The sequence below is a fragment of the Anopheles arabiensis genome, chromosome 2 (assembly GCF_016920715.1).
Source record: "Anopheles arabiensis isolate DONGOLA chromosome 2, AaraD3, whole genome shotgun sequence".
Lineage (NCBI taxonomy): Eukaryota > Metazoa > Arthropoda > Insecta > Diptera > Culicidae > Anopheles > Anopheles arabiensis.
This window is the reverse complement of record NC_053517.1, coordinates 38,811,911-38,834,176: the sequence shown is the minus strand read 5'-3', so window position 1 is coordinate 38,834,176 and position 22,266 is coordinate 38,811,911. Positions and strand designations below refer to the sequence as shown.

The window sequence follows — 22,266 nt, the reverse complement described above, 5'->3', positions numbered from 1 at the left end:
AAATAAATGCACACTCTATTCCACACTAAACTTACTTAACAGTATCAATCGAAATCCGAGCAAGCATATTTTTTTTAAGAAAATTACTTTATTGTCATTGCATCAACGCAATAGTGCCACCAGTTTACTGTTGCTTACAAGCTAAAACCGTGTGTTTGATTAGCGTGTTACTTTATTTGTACAAATAGCGTAAATAAATAGTCGTGAAGCGCCAGCCGTGGCGCGCTCGGGCAAAACAAATCGATCAACGGGTCGTTCGATTCGCACAGTCGTATTGCTACGTTAGCTTTCCGGATTAATGTAATCAATAAATGGAATCTTCATCTGCATGTAGGTGTCTATGTTTGTTTGTTTGTTTGTGCAAGTGTGTGTGTGTGTGTATCAGCTTGTGTCTCTTGGTAGGTCCGACACCGCCCGGGCAACATTTGCCCCACCCCCAGAAGTACCGACTTCTAAGCGCACAAAACCTTTCCAATACATGTGTAAAACCGTCCGTCTGTTTGTTTCTCGGGTGAGAAACCGGAAACGGCTTCACCGGATACCACACCAACCGTACCGTAAGATATGGCGAAACGGGAACATGATCCTAAGAATAAATACTCCATGCTTCAAGTGCATGATAAAACGTGCTCCTTCTTTGCGTTATGGCAGCTGCGCGAAGATGCGGCCCGCCTCGGAGCTTCGGCTGCAGCCCGAAAACAAATCAATATCCGTCCGATGGCTCGTTAGTCAAACTCGGCGTTGCCGGGCGCTGCACGGAAGGTGCCATGTCCGTGTCCACTGTCGAGTGTGTGTGCGCTATTTACAGCTTCTTTATCGTGCCCGTACTCCCGGACGTTGTGTCGGTGGCGGAGGAGTCGGAACTGAACTTATCCCGGACGGGCTGCAGCGGCTGGGTGGCTGTATCGATCGACGCCGGCTGTCCCGTTTCCCCGTCGCCCGCACTGCGCGCTTCTCCGCCCTCCGTTCGGGACACCGCTTCCGGGCACTTGAAGGACGAGGGCGTTCGCATCAACCCAACCGGCCGCACGTAGCTGTAGTGGTTCTCGGGCTTATGCTCGATGCAAATGATGTCGACTGGTGGCTGCTCCTCGCTCGGCCGGTCGTCGTCCGCCTCGCTCGAGCCGGGCTCGCACTCCGAGCCCAGCGAGTTCTGGCGGGACATCGTCATGTAGGTGCTTTCCTGGTGCGTCGGCAACAGGGGACCGACGTGCAGGGTGTTCAGCGCGATCGGTGGCTCCTCCTCGACCGGTGGCTCCTCGGCCACGATCGGAGGGGAGCTGATGAAGTTGTTGCTAGCTCGCGCCTGCCGCACGGCTGCCGGCCGTCCCAGGGTGGAGCAGATGCGTGGTGGCGGAGCCGGAATCAATCGGCCCGCGCCTGCCGCTTCCCGGCGCAAACTATGGCAGTTTCCGTGGGGCAGGGCCCCGTACAGCGACTGGGGTGGCAGTGAGCGGCGCTTTATCGAGGTGCCCACCGTCGTCGGCCCGCCCGTCCCACCGGTTCGCGGGTGGTCGGGCAGCACCTTCGGGAAGTTTCGCCTCTGTATGACGCGCAGCGCTTCCTCCGGCGAGAGTGGATCCTTTTCGGTGCTTTTGTCGCGCGACGTCACATTGATGTCACCCGCGGGAGTGTCCTGCTCGATGAAGCTCGTCACCTCCTCTTCACCCCCTTCACCGGTCGCCCCGAACCGTCGCACCGGATAGTCGGGACAGTTGTAATACAGTCCTGCTCCGGCACCGGGCATCGTTTGCTTCAGCTCATCGGTCGTCGCCGAGCTGGAGCACGAGGAAGAGGTGCCGGATGAGCTGCTGCCCGTCCCGCTGCCATCACCTTCCCCCATCCGTCCCTCCCCGGGACAGCCGCTTACCGCACAGTCCACCTCATCGGTCGCTCCGTACTCGAACGACTTGGCCTTCGTTATCTCGATCGGTTCCTGCCGCAGCACGCTGTTGCCCCGGGCCTGCGGAGTCGCATCGATCGCCACACTGATCTTGTGCGGTGGCACGGCCGGTGCCATGCGACACCCAGCCGAGGCCACCATCCAGTCGCACACCTTCGTGTGTGCATCGACTGCATCGACGCCGATCGATACCGGGCCGTGCAGCTCGCCGCCAAACGGTTGCTTCGCCACCGGCTCGTAAGAGTTCGACTTCCGCAGCATCATTGTGGCCGCCTCGTCAAGCAGATACGCCCCGTGCGGCAGATGGTGGTGATGGTGGTGCCCGTGCAGCTGATTGCAACCGTCCTCCTTCTCGCCGAGCCCCACGCCCGCCACCACGACGGCGGCCGCACTCTCCAGCATCGTGTCGTCGTACTTTCGCTTTACCTTGCGACCGCCCGCCACACCACCAACACCGACCCCGCCCGCTCCCGGCCGACCGAGATGGCGCCGGACCAGGTAGCCCACTATGACGACGATGTTGAACAGCAGAAACACGATAGCCACCGCTATCAGGATGGTGAGCGTCGATTCACTTTTCATGATTTCTGTCGCACCCCCGTCCAGCTCATGCTCGTCCGTCGCTCCGAACGGGCCGTCCTTGCCGGACTGCTGCAGTTGCTTCGGGTGCTTCGGATGCTCCAGGACACCGGCGGCCAGCTGGGCCGGGCTGGCACCCTTCTCCGGGATGGCGGCAGCGGAGGAAGTCGCCGGGGCATTGTACATTCCCGGCCCGGCCAGCGGATCCTTCATCTGGTACAGCAGCTCCCGGAAGGGGTCCTCCGTCGGCCGCTCGATGTCGACGTGAATCGGGTACAGGTTAATGTGCCCGGTGGGATAGTCGGGATGGGGCGTAGTGCCACCCCGCATCCGCCCAACCACCGCACTCACACCGCCACCCTGCTTCCCGCCTGCGCCGGGCGGGCTGAAGAAGTCCGAGTACGGCGCGTACGCCTTCGAGCTGGTAATCTTCTTCAGCTCTTCCGGCAGCTCCTCGTTCCAGAACTTCATGTACTTCTGGCGGTACCGGTGGCCCACGACCGGCGTAATGCCCATGTGCAAATAGCTCTGGTTGATGCTGTTGTACTCCGGCCAGTCCACATCGTAGTACGACCAGTCTTCCGGGTTGAGATTCAGGAACAGATCCTTCCAGGGCGCTTTCGGGTTGCTGTGCGGGGTGGATGGCGAGAGGGAGGAGCGAGAGAAAACCAATTATTTGTTTGCTGTAATCATGGTCTGCCACGGCGGAAGGCGGAGAACGCTCAAGGGGTAGCATGTAAATCCCGGCCCAAACTTTCGCCCATGTTGTACACGCATGCAGCCACAGCGTTTGCATCAATCCGCAAGCTCGCAGCACATTTCGGGGCAGGGAAATTTGAACCATGTTCCCCGGTGGGAGCGGACCGGGCTGAAGGAATTTCCTCTAAAGCAGATTAGTTTGTCGGTTAGTTTTGCATGCACCGTCAGACGGTAATGGGGAACATGCTTTTAAAGCATCATCGATCTGACAATTTAATTAAAAACTCCGCTGCGGTATGTCGTGCTGTGTGCTGTTGGGCTATCTGCTTGCAAAGGGGAAAGCTTTTAGCAATGTTTTACTAAAATGGTTTGCCGATAATGTGGTTGGTTTAGTAGTCGCATGTTGATTGATCATCATAAGATTTCATTAGTTTAATATATTTCAGACATCTGCCGCTTTAACATTTGCATTAAATATAGGACAAACATTGTCGATTTTTCATGGGTTTATCATTTCCCACACTAAAAAATGTTCATTGCACTTTCGATAATATTATCCAATGAGTCAGCAGACAAAATTACCTCTTGCTGTCGAACTCTAATCGTGATATGATAAAAAAGAGAAGCTACTTCGTTTAGAAGCGTGCGCAATCAAAGAATGGCACCCCGTAGCGTCTAAAACGAACTTCATGAGGCATTTTGTAAAATTCGTGTAAGCCTATTCCGGCATTTATAACCTCTTGGCACTATTAGTCAACAATCACAGCATTCTAGGAAAGCCCAGTTCCAAATGACCGACCGCCCTGAACGACAAAAAGTTCCAAGATGTTCATGGATAGAAATTATCTTTCTTAATGTCTTTCTACATCCTACCAAAAAAAGTTTTATTTAGTGCAAACGTTTATAACCCTTTGCAACAATGCAACTGAACTGAACTGAAACTGAAAACTAGACAAGTGATTGGACGATTTAATGAAAATAAATAAATGAGGATTATTGTGCTAATTTAAAAATGCGTGACTAGTTACAAAACAATTAATTTTAAATACTACACGTTCCCAGGTTAAAAACATCAGCAATACTCCGGAAATGACAAATTTATCAGATTATACACCCTATCGCTATCTTTAGTCCATTGATATCATAGTGATTGTCGTGAGGTTGATGAATTAGAGGTTAAATTTTAACAACAAATATGTTCTTCAACCGTTGCCGAATAGTTTCCTTCTATAAAGAATGAAAATTGAATGAAAATTGAATTGAAGAATGAAAATATTATGCCGGTCTCGTAGTACAGTCGTCAACTCGTACGACTTAACAACATGCCCGTCATGGGTTCAATCCCCAAATAGGCCGCGCCGCCATACGTAGGATTGACTATCCTGCTATGGGGGGAAATCAATTAGTCCATGAAAGCCAAAGCCCACTAGTGGTACAGGCAGGCCTTGACCGACAACGGTTGTTGAGCCAAAGAAGAAGAAGAAGAAAGAATGAAACTTTTTAGTAAAGTAAAGTAAATCAACATGTACATTATGTGTAGCCTTTTATTCTAATTCTTCTACGTAACGTCCTACGTGGATATGCCGGCCTAGACTTGACCCCAAAACGGACATGTAGTTAAGTCGTGCGAGTTAACGACTGTACTACGGGACCGCTCTTAATTTAATCCCAAAATCAAACACAACGACTGTATTACTTTTGTGATTGATTGTTTGCTAGATATATACGTAGTTTTTCATAATAAAGGTCTCTCTCTCTCTATCTCTTTTGTTGGCCTGCTCACGATAGATAAATTTCGTCATAATGAAGGTATTTCTAATAAATGTATTCAATTATGCGCTATTTTTTGTAGTTCAATAGTTTAATTTGTAAAGCATTTTAATTAGGGTTGTTATTAGCTTAATCTGTTTTCTTAGTTATTATTTAGTATAACATCTATGTTTTGAATTTCATTACTATATGCAATATACAGTTTTTACACTATACAACAGTTATCTACAATCTCATTGAAAAACAACCTTGGTATCTTACCCAGTCTTGGCAAAGTTGGAGAAATACTTCATAACAGCCTCGGAAAACAGCCGCTCGCGCGCATTGTAGTGATGCTGGAAGGGGCCCACCTGCCCGAGCGGAGCACCGAACACGTACGCCAGATCCTCGCCGACCACGCTTTGCGATAGCTGTTGCATTCGGCCAGCCAACGGGGAGAAAGGGAAAAACCAGAAGCAGCCACCGAAAAATAGATAAACCGTGCAGCGTGCAACCCGGTTACAGCGTAATTAGACATCATTCAAATGATTTTGCGATGCAGTGCCACCACTCAACCACTTACCCGACCGTACTCGCCCGCCTCGCTGTTGTGGCCAAACACGTACATGTAGCACTTTGGGTTGACCTTCGACAGATACAGCCCGGTCTGGACCATCGGGGCGGCGACGCGCGCATCGGACAGTATTTCCAGCAGATTGTCCCGATGCTCGTCCGCCAGTGCCTTGTTCGGGTCCATGTAGATGTCGGTGTACCTGGAGGGGGGAGAGAGGAAGGGGGGAAAGCAGACCACACAGAATGAGTCGCTGTCGAAACACGCTGCCTCTGTCTATTTCCGTTTTCTCTATCGTTGCAATTTAAATTTTTCGCCCTCCACCGCCAACTTCCCAGCGTCACACGCTCCGGGGGGGTTATGGTTTGGAGCAATAATGCAACGCGAACGGGTAGCCGGTGCAATCTACTTACTCTCGCAGCGTTGCAGCGAGCGCCAGGTCGGGACGTATTTCGAAGCGATTTTGCATGTAAAATCGCAATAAATTGTCTCGTTCGTTTTCCAGCAGGCCGTACGTGAGCGCGACCGCATTCAGGATGTGATAGGATTCCAGCTCGGTCATGCCGTACAGCAGATCGTATCTACGTGCCGTCCGAGCAGCAGGTACGGACGAAGCGGGGGAAACGTGGATGCGTGAGCGTGCGCAGAAAGGGGAAATAAAAAAGGATAAATCAAAATTAATTTTTGAACACCACGCGCGGAGTACGCAAACGATGGGATAAATCACACGACGGTTACCCACTAAAAATGTCACTGTACTGGCCCATGACTTTGTGCGGCATGTTCGGTATGACCAGCCCGTCCACGATCGGGCCGAACCGGGTCGAGAACTGGGGGGACGCCGTTTTTACGCCCAATATTTCGCTGTACCGTTTGCGGCGCAGGCAAGCCGTCACCTCGTCGTTCTCCCCGTTCAGCGGACAGTTCAGCCCCTGCAGGACCTGCATCGTCGACTGCAGCGGGTGCTGCGTGAGGGCCCAATCGGACAGCGCCGAGCCGGACATCAGGATCGCCCGGTGAAACAGTCCCTTCGCGACCGGCGACACCATGAGAAAGTTGACGCAGGCCGCTCCCGTGCCCTGGCCCATCACCGTCACCAGCTTGGCATCGCCACCGAACGCGCCGATGTTTTCCTTGATCCACTGCAGCGCCGCTATCTGGTCCAGCAGACCGAAGTTGCTGGTCGTATGATCGCTAATGCCCGGTTTCATGAAACCTACGTGCAGGTGAAATGGAATGAAACGAGATAGTAGTAGTAGTAGCAGTAGTAGTCCAATTAGCGCGGTGCTCGGATGGCTTACCGAGAATGCCCAGGCGGAAGTTGAGCGTTACCACTATCACCTGACCGTAGCTGGCCAGGATGGACCCGTCGTACGGGTTGCCGCTGTTCCACTCGTACGATTCGCCATGGATGTACACGATGACGGGATACTTAGTCTGCGGTCCGATACCATCTGCAAACACACGAGCGAGAAGTGGTGGGATAGAGATGTGTTGTAAAACGGATAGAGATGTGTTCCGCAGCACAGGGTAGGTGAGGAAGGTTCAAACTAACGCTCCGCTGAACAATGCACGGTAATTGAAATTCAATATCAAATTACAGGCGTAAACGGTCGTGGTCAGAGGCCGAGGGTGTGGCCACGAAAATTGAAATCTACTCATGAGCTACTGCTTTTGACTACCTGGGACAAGTGCGTTTTGTATAGTGGGTTGATTAGATTGCATGTTTTGTATGAGCATAATTATGCTTTCGCGAGATTTTTGGGAGCGAAGCGTGCTGACCTTTCGTTGAAGAGGCAAATACGTCCAACGCATAATTTAATTACTTGAAATGTAATATTGAACCTCGAACACGAGCCAAGTCTGTGTGTGTGTGTTTCGTGCAGAAAAAGTAAACACTAAATCAACATCCTTTCATGCAAATGACAATTAAATCAGCATTTATGCTTCGCTTGCTTGCAGCACTGTTTTCAGCATTAAACTGTTCACAACCAAAAAAAATCAAACCTTCTGCACCGATCAAACGATGTTGTCGGCGAAAAAAGCATTACAAAAACATCACCCTCGAAATTCCTGACCTCAGCATAGTTCACTCATACCCTCATACCAACCAGCCTGGGACTGGCATTGTTCCAAGATCACACTTCACCCAAACCAGTTTGCTTCACAAAAAAAAGAAGTAAAACAAAAAGCGGATGCAACAGGAACGGGGCCGAACTGCAAGCAACCGCAGTGACTCCTGTCGAACTTCGTTTACTCTCTTCTACTTTCCGGGCGAAACGGTGGGGCGAAATTTTTAACTACAGCATGATGGCCGGCGCACGGAAGACCGGACCGATCATTTTCGCGTTTGTGAAGTGGGTCAGTAATTGAATTCTGCTGAACGTAATAAAATTTACGCTCTTTACCGAACGCCCCCCACATTGATGGCATCGCGCCACTCCCGGCTGTCCCGGCAACATAGCGAGGAATGGTGAGTTGTTTTTGCATTTATTAAATCCAATTTCGCTTGTCCGCTTTTCTGCTCCTGCGGGTCGTGCACGTTCGTACATACGTACTACCACAAGCACATTTACACAAGGGCTGGGCAAATTTTTCAGCTGGTTGGTGGGTTTGCATTTTTGTGTTCGGAATTCGGTTTTAAGCTACGGACTCACCACACCTTGCCAGCCAGGTGACAGGAGAGTATCGTTTCTTCCGCCAGAAATAAAATAGCATACAAACGGCAAATAACCCACACTAAGGGCAGGGTCCGTAATTCCATTCTCAACCGTGCAAATTTAATGTGCAATTTTCATTCGTGTAATGAAAATAGAACTGGTTACCGCGCTTACTAGGAACTGGTGAACAAACAGTGATCGGAATGCAATGGAACCAAAAATCATGAACCAAATTAAATTTATACACTCTATAATGTCCTCAATCATTCCTACTAGCAACACTAAGGCACGGACTATTCATGGATTCATATTTAATTACAAAGAAAATTATAGGCTTTAGAAGGGCTCAGTCGCAATTAAGCTCAACATGTTACAGTTAGTGGTTTTTTTTGTGATGTTTATTTTGACCAATTAGTTTGATTTGGAATTTGAATCTTTGGAATACATTTTATATCTCGGAGATGTAATCAATTTCATTTCAAATGTACGTCTAGAATGGCAGCTGTACATTAGAGTAATTAGAATTGGTATTAGAGGTGTGCCCCAAGAACCAGAACTGTACGATTCATTCAATTCATCCTAAAGAAAGAAGGACCTACGTTCATCTAATCAATGTTCATCGGTTCTTTATAAATCAAAATGTAATGAGTTGGTCATGAAAATAACGTCTTACCGGTCTAAATAAAGAAAGTCTTAGTACACCAGGTCGTTAATTTTCCCCATACAAATATTAACGTGAACCGTATAACAGGACGCTCAAGAAAAGAAAGTCCTTCCAATCGTAGTAAAGAGCATCCTGATCTGCCTAATAATTGTCAAAATGTGTTACACTAATTATGTTTTTCTTGCACAATATTTCACAAGTCACAATATTTTTTTCAACTGAAATGAACGAATGAATCGCGATTCACGTTCAGTTCATCGCAATGAAAGAACTCGTATGTCCACGTTCATCAAAATTAACCGAATTGCCTAAGGCTAGTTGGTATTTGTTGGAATTTTCCTAGGTGTGGTACATCCAAATACTGGTTTTGGGACTTTTTTTATTTTTTTCATCAAATTTAATTAATTTAGAATCAAAAATGGCGTTGATAATGTGAAATACATTTAATTGTAAAAAGTTTTATTTTACCGTTGTGCAGGACTTTTTACAGACTCTCAATTATCGCATGAAAGTGAAAGCTTTTTGTACATTTAAAGTGCGTTAAAGTTTGGATTGGGCTTTTTTAAAGCGTGAGAACCTCCTATTTCCATCCTAGTTTTAATTGTTAACAAAAAAATGCTGCACACTTAACTTAAAGATAACAACTTCTTCTTCTTCTAGATAACAGCAGCAGTTCTTCTTCTGTTATTTTAATAACAGTTCATATTAAAATAATTGCCTTTCTGACTATAAAACTCACTCAACCATAGCCATTTTTTGCCGGGCACACAGTCCGGCAAACTAAATTATACTACGCTACAAAACTAAAGTTCGATCTATAATGTACACCCGTTGCAAATGCTTATGCCAATGCCCCGAATGCAGGTTTGCCATCCAGAAAAATGCGACTTAATTGAACAACATTTGCTCCACCGATCAAAACACCCGAAACCCCGCACGTTCGCAAACATGTACAATACACAACCACAATGAAGCGAAAAGCGACGGTTTGGCTCCTCTGTGCTAACCCGCGAGCCAATTAAATTCACCAAGTGCCGAGAATAAAATGTGGACCCGTTCCAAGTGCGATCGGCTTTTGGGGTTTGGCCTTCTGGCGACCCACATTTCCAACGCGCTCGCTTTCCCACCCATCAAACACGTGGGAAGGTGTCACCGTGGGAGGTAAGCGCCAAAAGCAAACGCGTCCAACAAACGAGAGGCAGAAGAAAAAGAAGAATAAAAACACAAACACACCGACACACCGTTGCTGCTGTAGGCAACTAAAATCAGCGCCGGCTTACGCGCCAGATCGCCAGATCGAAATTCGGTTTTGGCGCCACCTTACCGTTTGGCGCTCCACATTCAAGGACGCAGGCGATTTACTTCTGGGAGGTAAATAGCTGAACCAAGCCAAGGAACAAGAAAAACATACACACACACATATCCCGTACTGTCGTTTGCTTTATGATGGAGTGGTTTGTAGTGTCGTGCGTCGATATTATTAGTAAGATTTCGATTTTGTTCCGGACAGGTTTGGGTCGCCTTTGGTTGTGCCGACCAGCCCTGGACTCGAGCTGACGTCAAAGGACCACCGACGTTGTGCGTCAGCGTATGTTTGAACGGGATTCAGAACTAAAAAGAGGTAATAATTAACACACCCATAAGCTTAACTCACCATAACTTGGAACGTAAAGGTTGAGATAGAGACAGTCTTCGCTTTCCACCTTTAGGTACGGAAGTAGCCGCTTGATCTGATCGTACCGGCCCTTCGAGTAGTTGTTGTTGGCGTTGTTCAGACTGGGCAGATTCTGGGGACACACCGGCGACAGCTTGGTGGCCATCTTGAGCCCATTCCACGGGATCGGCGCACTCGGTGGCATGAAGCGCCGCGAACCGACCGGAGCCTCCGCGTACGGTATACCAAGGAATTGGTCCACATTTTTCAACCCCGACTGGGGATGCATTACACGCACCGAGCCACGCAAAATGCCCTGCTTCACGGCGATATCGCGTGTGTACGGTGTACCGTCACGTGGATCGTAGCCCTGTTGCTGCTGCTGCTGTTGCTGAGTCTGCTGGGCTGAGGATCCCTGAGGCTGTGGTCGGAGACTAGCGTGCGCTTTGCGGTACTGCTCCGCCCGCGCTATAAATGGATTGGTTGCATAGTTCGATGGGCGCTGCTGGTACGGAACCGACGGTCCATCGTTGGACATGGATATGGAAGGGTAGAGATCACTGCCGTCACTCGCAAGGAACCCGGCCATCTGACCCTTACGCTCTGTCACGGTGGGCAATCCCAGATCGTCATACTCGCTGCTGTCCAGGATCGTTTCCACTTGTGATTGCCCGGGCTGCACCGATAGGGTGAGCAGAAGCAGGAGTAACAATATCGTCATTGTGTTGTTTTACAGCTTTGCGGAGCGATCATCAATTGGGTTGCTGTTGCTTGGGGAGCTTACACACACTTTCACGTCGCACACTAGCTTGTCAAACATTGAAACACTTGACACTTCACAAGACAAAAAGTTTTTAAAAGGTAATCGCTGTTTCGTAACTCTGACAAAGAAAAAACACAACACTCAAACACCATCACTGTACGGATCCCTACCGGAATGGAGTGGATTAGTTCACTTCTATGTTCACTTAGTCTCGTACTAGCTTACTTGACGCTTCTCAAACACGTTCAACACCATGCATCAAATCAAACATCATCACAATTACCACTCGCTACGCTTGTCGGTGTAGGTTTATTCACTGAACAGCCACACTAACCAGATCCAATCGGGACTTTTTGGCCGTTAAACCATTTTGCACCTGTCTGTGATGTATTTCAAACCAACAATCTAGAGAAAGAGATAAAACGATAACATTAAACTAAACTGTGCTGCGCTGAAAAGGGAAGGATGTATGCAGCACGCGAGCGTATGCAATGTTGCTCACCGACCTACAAATCAAAAGGGCAGCCTCAACCACCAAAACCGTTTGAGAAAAACAATAGCATGTCCCGGTAGGGACAGCATAGAAAAGCGTGCGGTGGAAGCTAAATGTTCATCTAAAATGCCAACGGCACACCATCATACCCACAAACACTCACACACATACAAAGAGCCTTATAAACGCACGCCAGAGCTGAGAGGAAGATCGGCGTACGATTGGGAGGGCTGGGGGCAAGGCGAAGGATTACCGGCCCAGATGACACAACATGATAATGCGCCGCGCACTGCTTTCTCGTCTGTTTGTGTGTATCTGTATATATATATGTATTAGTGTGAGGGTGAGAGAAACAGGTGGAAAATAAAAAAGAAAATGCTTCTACGCGCACTTTCCACCCATCCCGTGTGCGCCTTTACTGTAGTAAGCAGCTAATCAGATGTTTACACTACGGGTGAAACGCGAAACGGTTTTAAGTGAGTTCTACCAGCTAATGGGGGCCTGCTGCTGTTTGGATTGGGGAGTTGTTTTCTTCTTGTGCTTCTTCTTTTTTGTCAAGCGAAGATTGGAAACCAAGCAAGAAAAAACGACGATGCATTAGGGACGACACCGCACAAGAGCTGCTGGTTGTCGTCGTCGGTTCGGGTGTTTGAGGTGGCGGCGGAAAAGGCGGTTGAACTAAAAATGAACCTCAACGAGCAAAAAATAAAACAAATTCTAGAGAGAAGAGATAAAATAAAATTTAAAAAAAAACACACACACACACACACACACAGTACAAAACGACGACATCTCAAGCATCTGCCCATCTAGTGCGGGTTATTTTTATGTTGACGATGTTCCCCGCAACGCTTCCCTCATCGCTTTCCGCACTAAAAACATTCGCGCTGCCTGCGTCTCTTCCCTGCCAGAAGAGTTCGGTTTGGTAGGTTTACGCCTTCAAAGAGAAGCGCGGATGTTATGATGCGCGGTGCTCTTGAATTGCGCCAAAATGGTCGTATTGTAGAGTGTGTTCAAAAATAATGTTTTCGGGGTTTTTCTTCTTCTTTTTTCTTGGGAATGAAGCAGCTAAGCAATTCAAAGAATTCGAGTGCTACGTCATGCGGAAAGAAGAAAAACGAAGCATCTCAATGAAGCAACATTCGGTCCGATTCGCCAATCCACCTTCCAGTGATAGCTGCGCTAACGATCACGTCACACCAACAACAAAAAAGGGGAAGTGTATCAATTAAGCTGGTTCGAAAACAACTCATTTACATCAACACCAACACTCTATTAGTGTCGTTCGGGTGTTTGATGGCGGGCAAATTTCAAACGTGCGCCCGTCGGTTTATGATTTACCTACAAAGGGCGGTGAAGCTTTGATGATTTTGAGCGCCCTCCTACACGGTTCTCTTGGTGAAAACATGAGTTTTGAGGATGTGTAAACTACCTGGCACAAGCACTCACTCATTTACACCGTTCGGAGTGGCAAAGCGGGGATGATTTTGCCCTTCACAATGTGTGCCGACTTACTTGTGCGGCGGCTGGAAAGGCGAAAGCGTCAAAATGTACCAACCAAAGAATGGTTCATGGAAACAATCTGTACATTCCTTTGCGTTGATGCATTTCAATGTCACGCGAGAGAGAGAACCCGGTGAGTGTGACATTTTTCTGCCGAACCAGTGATTCAACGCGTTTTTATTTATCTTTCGTTTGCAGCCTCTCACATTCATGGTGCCGTTGGAAGGCACGTTAAATATGTTGCTTTTTTTAATTCTTTTAGAATAGTCTGACCCGTATTGGTAGTGGTTGGTATGCGATTAAGGCAAACTTTTTTTTAGGGTTTCACATGTGTAACCATAACGGGCAATGTATTTTTATCTCGACACATATTGCAGATGATTAAGATTGCGAAGATTAAGTGTGTAATTGCGAAGATTAAGTGTGTGTTGATTGCTGCAGGGGGTTGGATTCGTGGTAGATTCTTTTTAAGATATTATTGGGATACATTTAGGTTTTGCAACAATTAAAAAACAAGCTATTTGAATCCCATTTGAATTTCAGATTTTTAAGCAATTAAGTATAAAAATAAAAACAACTTTTTGATGAAATTTTATTTTGCATCTCGTTTCCGACTATATTTATCTAACTGAATAAAAAAGCACAAAAATCATCGAAAGGATTTAGATCACTAAAATTGCATCCTTATGCATTCTGCATGCATCTAAATTGCTTAATTTTTCTTTTCTTTACACCTGCCAAAATAGTAACATTACAAAAACATCTACATTTGTTTTACAAAGTTTTACAAGTCAGAATCGAATGTCAGCAAAACAATTTCAGTTGCTAAAGATTCAGTTTAGCTGTGTTAAGTTGTTGTTTGACCGCACCGATGCTATTTTCACAACCGCGATATGAATATTAAATCGCTCAAATAGTTTTTTTAGTGGCCCTTCGCAACGATTTGCAAATTCAATCACGCATTTTGATATCTTTTATATGAAATGAATTATTTAATATGTTTTAGCATTATAATTATGAAATATAACGTATTTATTGTAAAAAATAGGATTTTCTATGCAAAAAACAGCGAGCACTAGCCTATGTAAACATGTACTATGTGTATGAACCATTTGCCTAGAAAATCGCCTCTTTTGCAATAAATATGTAATATTTGATAAATATAATGCTTAAACGCCTTGAACTTAAAAGCATTGATCACAATAGTATGATCTCAAGATCCGTGTTTGAATTTCAAAAACTATGCAAAAAGCCTCTGAAAGAACATATTGCGCTTGTAAAAAATAGCATCGCACCAATCAAACAAAATAAAATCACAGCTAAACTGAATCTTGAGCAACTGAAATTGTTTTGCTGACATTCGATTATGACTTGTAAAACCCTGTATAAATTAAAAAGATTCCATTTCGTCAACATAGCTTCGAAATAAAGTTCTGCTGATAAACACTGTGACAAAATGGTTTGACCCCATTTATTCGATTTTTGAACTGTAAGTTTAATATTACGAATACTGCTCGAGCTAATCTTTCCTCCCGAACCACTTCATACATGCTCACTCACATCCAGCCATCCAATAGCCTTTCAACAATCATTAACCATTCGCTTTCATCGCCATCAATGAGAAGCTAGTCGAATCCGATACCTAACGCTTCTACCGGAAACCCACAGAGCAAATCGCAACTATATTGCCGTTGCGTGATCACCATTCGTCCGCATCGCACTGGCCGCCTACTCTGTTTGCCGAACAATAATTATCGCTCTTCGTGCATCTGACGTGTGGCATTACGAAGTGCGCGTCCCATGGATTCTTTGGGCACCTCGTTTACGCTGCCGCTTGCCCAAAGCAAACGCGTATAAATAGAAACACCTTCACTTCCTGACATCTCGACCCACCCACCAGCATCCCCCCGTCGTCAACCCGATACGCTAAGAAAGTATGTTTGCACGGTAGAACACGTTCGCCCGCGGTACCGTTTTGCGTGGTTGCGGGGCGTAAGGGAAGCGCAAACGCGCCTCATAACTTCTTGATGAATCTTGGAGTTTTATTGCCGCTGGGGAGAGGCCAGGGAGAGGCTGCTGCGCTCCGGCCACCATAACCCGATTCGGCGAACCAACAAAAATTGCATCAGATAAACCGTTCCTTTCCGCCAAACGCGAGCGACACAGGAAATTCGCCAGATACGAGCGAAGTTAACAGCAGTTTGGGTGGAAAAACACAAGTGACCGGATGGTTTTATGCGTTTTTTCCTGCTTGTCCTGATAGTGCTTCCTTGCCGCCGTACGCACGGGAGCAAACTTTATTAATTAAGGAAGCACACACACTGAACGGGACACGGCAACGAACGCAGACCAGCACCAGCTGCAGACTTCCGCCTTTTTCGGCCGTGCACAGAATCAAGTGACCAACGCCCATCGTAAAAGGTGCTCACTTGCTACACCTTCCAAGTTAAGGGGAGAGGGAAAACTCTTGGCAAACCAAAAGGAGAGGAATACGAGCCGTCGATGGTAATATTTCATCGGTGATCAAAACAGCGTCGTCGTCGTCGTCGTCGCCGTAACTGCACACGTTTCCACCCAACCTTTCAAACACTCCCCGGTGTAGTGTGCGCGATTCAGAAATTATTCGCGATTCGTCGAATGCAATTAATTAAAGTTCCACTTGTCCCGTTCCCGTACCAACTTTTGCATTGATCCGGTCAATATCCGGGGATCGGCCAGTGCAGAAGAATACGGTTGCACAGACCGCCGCGCTCACACCCGACAGCGCCACAGAGGGCAGGCAGCACCAGCGAACGCTGACGCTACGAGAAGGAAGAGCTAAAATTAAACCCCATCCACCGGCACTGTACGCTGTGCCATTCGGGAACGCATCTTTTCGAGCCGGGCTACGAGAAGCTGGACGGACGTTTCCATTTCTTGTGAAGCAAATGCGTTTTCCCGTTTTTGCGTCAAACTCCATCATCTTCCATGTGGGGAGCGTACGCAGCACCCAGGCACCGTGTAACTGCGGCAACAGAGGCAGCACACACACACTAAAAACACGCAGAGTAAACTCTTCCCATCGAACATCTGTTCCTGTCTGTGGTCCCTGTGCCATCCCGGCTACTTTCGGGAAGTCTCGAAGCGTTCTCCCCCTTTTACCTTTGCCGTTCAGTACCTGCTCCGCGGTACTGTGGTGGCCGGGTCCGTCGTTTCCCTGGGCAGCAATAAACGCCCTGGGCAGGCGAACGAAGCGAACTGTAACCTACAACTTTGCCCAGCCATTGCCGCAATGGTGGAACACGATGCCTTGTGTGATGTCGTTATTGCCTTTTCCTCATTTGAAAAGGGCATCGCAAGGGAGGGCCAGCTACGCAGGCAACATGATCATATCAAGCAGCAGTTCCCCGTTGCGGGCTCCCCGTTGCTCTTTATCAGCTCCAGCCAGTCAGAAATTCACCTTCGCTGCGTGGAAACGTTGCTTCATTATACGTCAAACCCCCTACCCAACCGATCGCTGTTTCGCTCCATGGCTCGGATGAAGTGCACTGCACGGTTGTTACTTTAATTGCCCCTGGGCCACAAGCTGCTCACAACTGCCAACGGCGGGTGCCGCCAGGCACGAGCTCAAGTAGGAAAAATTATCCAAACGAGTAAACGGTCTTCTGCAAATGCAATCTTTTCTTGAAACCACACATACACGCGCAGACACACTCCGTCCTCCAGCGATATCATTGCCCAGGCTCCACAGGGCAGAGCTGCAACCCATTTGCAGATGCAAAACCGTAACCGAACGGAACCGAACGCAACCGGCAGCTCGCGGTACCATATGTTCCGTTTGCAAGGAGGGTGGCTACATTTTCGGAATGCAGCCGTGCAGCTGTGGGCACGTGCAGCAGTTCATCATCTCTGCACCCAGCACCCAGTGTCAATGCGGTTGTGCGAAATGGGAAGCAGCAAATGGAAGCAAAAAACCCGTAACGTACAAGAGATACATGAAAATTACTCCGTCCATCGTCCCGGGCAACCGAAAACAGGAGTGGCATGCAACGCGCACGGGTAACGAGTGAAGAAGATTGATTTACTTGTGCGGCCAATGGGACCCGAAATGTGTTTCTGTCTCGTGGCTAAAACGTGCCAGATGTGTTCGTAGTTTGCAGCAAACGCTCCGGAACCGTGTGCATGGCTGCAAATTAAAAACGACAGCCTTCGTCGGTGTACCTGAATGGTCTGAACGGAGAAGCCTTGATCAACCTGCCTTTTTTATGAAGTATTGTTTCATCGCCTCCGACCCCCGTTTGGTCATCCAAGTCCCACCCGAACATCACAGTCCACAGCTGCTAATTAATTCGTGTACTATCATCATCACCATCTTCGGGAGCGGTGTTCCACGTCTTTGCGCAACTAGTCAATGCAACGCGCTGCAGAAGTTTTACCTTACCATGCTGCTGTTGCTGCTGCTGTCTCAAAAGTGCACCCTTTCCCCTTCTGCCGTCATTAGGTGGTCATTAATTTTCTGGTAACCTTTTCCCGAGCGACCTACCCAGACGGTACCGATCGAACCGGGTGCGATGGATGGCGTGCAGACAGGAAGGTATGTTGGAATGTTTGGTGCTTCCGCAACGAACCTGCATAGGCTGGGGGAAAGCAAATCGAACTCGAACCCGGATGAGGTTTGGCTTTTTCCATACAGGCAGTGTGGGTACCGGTAGAAAAAAGTGGCATGGCAAGGGTAAGCGAGGAGTGATGCATGCTGATTGCTGATCGTTGTGCGAATGCCAACATCTGTTCACCACTATCCATTTGTCCGGAAATGCTCGAGAAATGTAAAAATAATGGATGAAACCTCTGCGAGCGATCCGTTTTCCATCACGCGGCACTCACACACACACGCTAAGTAAAACGCTTACGAGTTGAACGCATTTTCATCATTGTAATGCGAGAAAGCTAATGGCTAAGCGTTCGCCGAACTGTTAATGTGTCTTTTTTTGTTTGTCTATACCTTAAGGCATGCTTGCAATTGAACTGAAACGACCATTTCGCAGCCATTTCGATGGGGGATTGTCAATATGATTCAGAAGATTTATTCGAAACTTGCTGTTCGTGGTACTAACAGAGAAGTTAACTCTAAAATGCTCATTTATTGCCTCACTGCATCAATTTCATTGCATCTATCACTTCAGTATAACAACTAAAATTTCATGCAAAAGCTGCTTTTGTCGCTAGTTTACTTCTCGGGCTCGGGCGTTTTCACAAATTTTACCGTCTAAATGTTATAAGATTACATTGAATAAATTTCATTTTTTATAAAATGTGCGTTGGCGTCGGCGTTGGTGTTTACTGCCAAGATTATTGTTAAATTATTCAATTAATTGGAAATACTTAAAATATTTTTTTAGATAATACACAAAAACAAAAACAAACAGTAGTTGTGTAAAATATTGTAAAAGAATCGAATAATGTACCACATAAAAAAAGCAAATGCTAACAATTTAATCAGGAAAGCGTACATTTTATTAAAAATTAAATTTGTTCAATGCCATCTTCTTAACTCGATTTTGGATATCTTAAATACATCAAATATAATACGTTTAAATACATTAAACACCTACATAATGAAAATTCAGGTTATCGAAGCCATATCATGTTAATCTTTGCTAACCTATTGAGAGTGTTGTTTTCCATTTTTATTCCATACCACTACTCCAAAAAACTTTGAGATTTGTAACTTAAACACACAATGTGGAAAAGGTGCTCAACTCAATTCAATACACTTCAAACCAGAGTGACCAGACATACCGATTTATCTGTATTCCTACCGATTTTTGACATGCCTACCGATTCACAGATGAGCCCCCTAAAACTACCGATTTTTCATTTATCCTACCGAAAATCACAGATTTTTTCGTAATACTAACCAAAAAGTCATATAACCATTTCCCAAATCACTTAATGTATAAAACTCTTTATGGAAATCACTAGCAACCAGAACCATAAGTTCAACAGAGACAACTAAGGCCCGTGTCTGCACCTCATGAAGTCGAACGCGCTGATAAAATTTTATATGCAATTTGACAGATAATGTAACCCGGCGCTCTAGCAGCAATAGAACACGACATCGAACATGAAAAATATACAGGACTTCACATGTTCGATTTGTGGGTTATCACATCGAACATGTAAAATCCCATATATTTGTCATGTTCGATGTCGCGTTCGATTGCTGCCAGAGCGTCCCAATCATTTGTTGGGTTGAATTCCCTAGTACAATTTTCAGATCGACACTTCAGAAAGGCCTCATGTGACCGCTATGAACCAAATCTAAACTATCTCCTTTAAATAAATGAAAGATGTTATTTTCTCTGCTGCTCTTCATGGGAAAGATTAGCTTCCATCTCCTTCAACCCCCCCCCGCTCAACACTTCAAAGCCTACCGAAAACTACCGAAAAATCTGAAACTCCTACCGAAAACTACCGATAAAATTTTGATGCGCCTACCGAAAACCGCAAAAATAATCTATCTGGCCACTCTGCTTCAAACCCCCAATGAGCCTTTAAGTTAAAATGATTAGCTCATGATTATTCAAGCCACAACAATCACTCTAGTTACTGTTACATTTCAAATAAAAAAAAACATTTCTATCGATCAAACTTCAAATCAAACAATTTTTAATTTGAAATAATCGCTTGCAACAATCATAATTTACATCATGTACATGTTTTCGAAAGATTAGATTTTTACATACGTTTTCACGTTACATTAAACTATTTAAACTGAAAAAAAACCTATTTTGTATGATCATCCTTTGCAAAATGACATCGCTATCGGTGGCCAGAAAACAATACTTTCACTCTCTAGAGCAAGAGAAATGTTCAGCCAAATAACTAAAAATAATTACCACGGCTAACGCAAGAAGAATGCCTCGAAACAAGGTAACAGCAAGAGTCGACAAAACAAACAAACACATACACATACACATTTACACCGTATCACAAACAACATTCTAGCCACGGCACCGCGTGATTGCATTCTTAAGCGTGACGAAACTGATGCTGGTCGAAGAAAACTCACAACAGAGATGACCAACACGAACCTCAACAGTTCGAGTGACCTTTGACAGCACCTCTTACGCTCGATGATCACATACAGATCGTATAAGAAAAAAACCCAACACTTTATACGCTAGCGACACATCAACATTTTAAATACAATGCGCACACCATTAACACCATCGAGCGGACAAAACAATACTCCTAGCGCGCTACCCGGTTTTGGTATGGTTTCGTGAGGAATTTCAAACGCTTTCGACCGGGATTCCTTGCGTAAATCCACTTCCTAGTGTCATCGCCGTCATCGTCCAAGCCAACCGCGCAAGGGTGTGTTTCTTCTCGAACGTAAATTGCATGACTTTCCACTCAACGTTCCACGTCCCACCGTCCCGGTTTCCCGCTTCCTTCGCTTAATTTAATCTTGTCCACCTCGGCCACCCGGCTCAGCTGCACCCTTTTTTCACTCACGCACCCAAGCGCACCCCGGCCCCGAACAGGGTGCCTGAAGTTTCACGAACGTACCGTGTATGGAACGAACCACATCGTGACACTTTATAAATTTAGCGCAACCGAAACAGAGCCGCGCGTACCGCGTGGTGCCGCGTGGTGATGGGTTGGAAGTGAAAGGAGCGAATGAGGAAAACAAAAATACAGCAAATAAAACACCGCACACACTCACACCAGCGCACAGTGTCACGTGTGCGTTTTCGGCGGGCAGAAGCGGAAGAAGGGCGGATCTAATACACCCAGCGACAGGCTCTGCCGCTGCCAGCTGCGTACCCAATGCTGCCAGCGTTTAATGTACGCACGCTTGTGTACGAAGCACTCTTTTGCCTCCGAAGCAGCGCACGGTGAAGAGCTGGGCTAGGAAGCGACACCCGCTCGTACGTGGGGCGTTATTTATAAAACCGCTCGAGAGGAAGAAGCCAACGAGATGCGATCTTGCTCTTCTTGCGCTCCGGTTTTGTGCCCGCCCGTGCGCCGGTTTATGCGTTGCTTTGCGCGACATTTCCTTTCCCCTTCGGCGCTCACCAGTGAAACGTACAACGATCGAACGCATAGAGAAATACCCCCAAAGACACGATCCTAACTACACAGCACTGCACAGTAACGTAGGGGCGCGATCATCTTCGCACGGCCAGGTGACTGAACCACAGTCACTCTCACCTTTCGAGACACACTGCGATACGTTTTCTTGCGATCTGTTTGCTGTGTGCTACTTTGCATCGCCACAAACTAAAGGACAGTGGTTGGCTTTGAATCACTTCGAATTTGAATATTTGAATATTGAACACGTGCTTTGTTGAGCCGCCATCAACCACAATGGCAACAAAGGTAACATTCCGAACACACCAAAACATCACTGAATGCCATAGAAAGGGAGCTGCACAACTCTTCTTCAACTTCTACCGAATCACACACCGCCACACACAGACACACTCAAGGGCCTATGAATTCATCATCGCGTTGCAACTTCACATACCAACCAGGGCCAATGCATTCGGATTGAGTTTTGCTTTTCTTGTTTAAATTGTTTTGAATATCGTTAAGGCGTCGCTTCCGATTCGCACACACACACACGCACACACACAACGACTGCTGAGCGACTTCTTACCGCTGTTTCGTTGTTACTTTTCTTTTCTCGATCACTCGATCTTCGAACACGGTCTGTTCTGTCGCACACAAGATACGGATTGTTTTTTTTTTGTCGTCATTTTAGTTTTTGTTTTCGTTATTTGAAAAGAAAAAGAAATTCCCCCCGAAGGCAAACGCCACTCGCTGTTGGTGACCCCCGTGCAAAGGCAAAAGGCACGAACGTACGGAGATCCGCGATCTTGTGTTGCGTGTGCTAACCACGCCACGATCGATCGAAGACTGAGGACGCTTGCAATGCTGCATAACAAACACTCTCGTGAGGCGGTGTAACAGGAGATCGCACTCTCTGTTTCGTGACGGCGGTACGACAGTCTGTGACAAATTTCCGTGGCCATTTTCATTC

General features: G+C 46.7%; 1 protein-coding gene across 7 annotated transcripts; it reads right to left on the bottom strand.

Annotated features, from left to right (window-relative positions):
• Positions 1-66: 66 nt before the first annotated feature.
• LOC120895163 lies at positions 67-22,134 on the bottom strand. Of its 7 annotated transcripts, none has more exons than XM_040298260.1 (8): positions 22,089-22,134; positions 10,480-11,647; positions 6,803-6,955; positions 6,240-6,717; positions 5,915-6,082; positions 5,514-5,703; positions 5,213-5,361; positions 67-3,110 (listed from the first exon to the last, which is right to left on the bottom strand). In XM_040298260.1, the coding sequence occupies exons 2-8, from the start codon at positions 11,198-11,200 to the stop codon at positions 803-805; spliced, it is 4,167 nt and encodes a 1,388-aa protein (XP_040154194.1). In that variant the 5' UTR covers positions 11,201-11,647; positions 22,089-22,134; the 3' UTR covers positions 67-802. The 7 variants fall into 7 exon arrangements, with proteins under 7 accessions (XP_040154194.1, XP_040154192.1, XP_040154198.1 ...); XM_040298258.1 differs by having other exon boundaries at positions 21,883-22,131; XM_040298264.1 differs by having other exon boundaries at positions 10,480-11,313; positions 21,883-22,131.
• Between the last annotated feature and the right edge of the window lie 132 nt (positions 22,135-22,266).

Bases quoted from the DNA above. Each gene is read 5' to 3' on its own strand.
- LOC120895163 (XM_040298260.1), bottom strand. From the start codon at position 11,200: ATGACGATATTGTTACTCCTGCTTCTGCTCACCCTATCGGTGCAGCCC. The intron at 6,083-6,239 runs GTAACCGTCGTG...GACGGCACGTAG, and splicing joins TACAGTGACATTTTTAGTGG to ATACGATCTGCTGTACGGCA. The intron at 3,111-5,212 runs GTAAGATACCAA...CACCCCGCACAG, and splicing joins TCCAACTTTGCCAAGACTGG to CAACCCGAAAGCGCCCTGGA.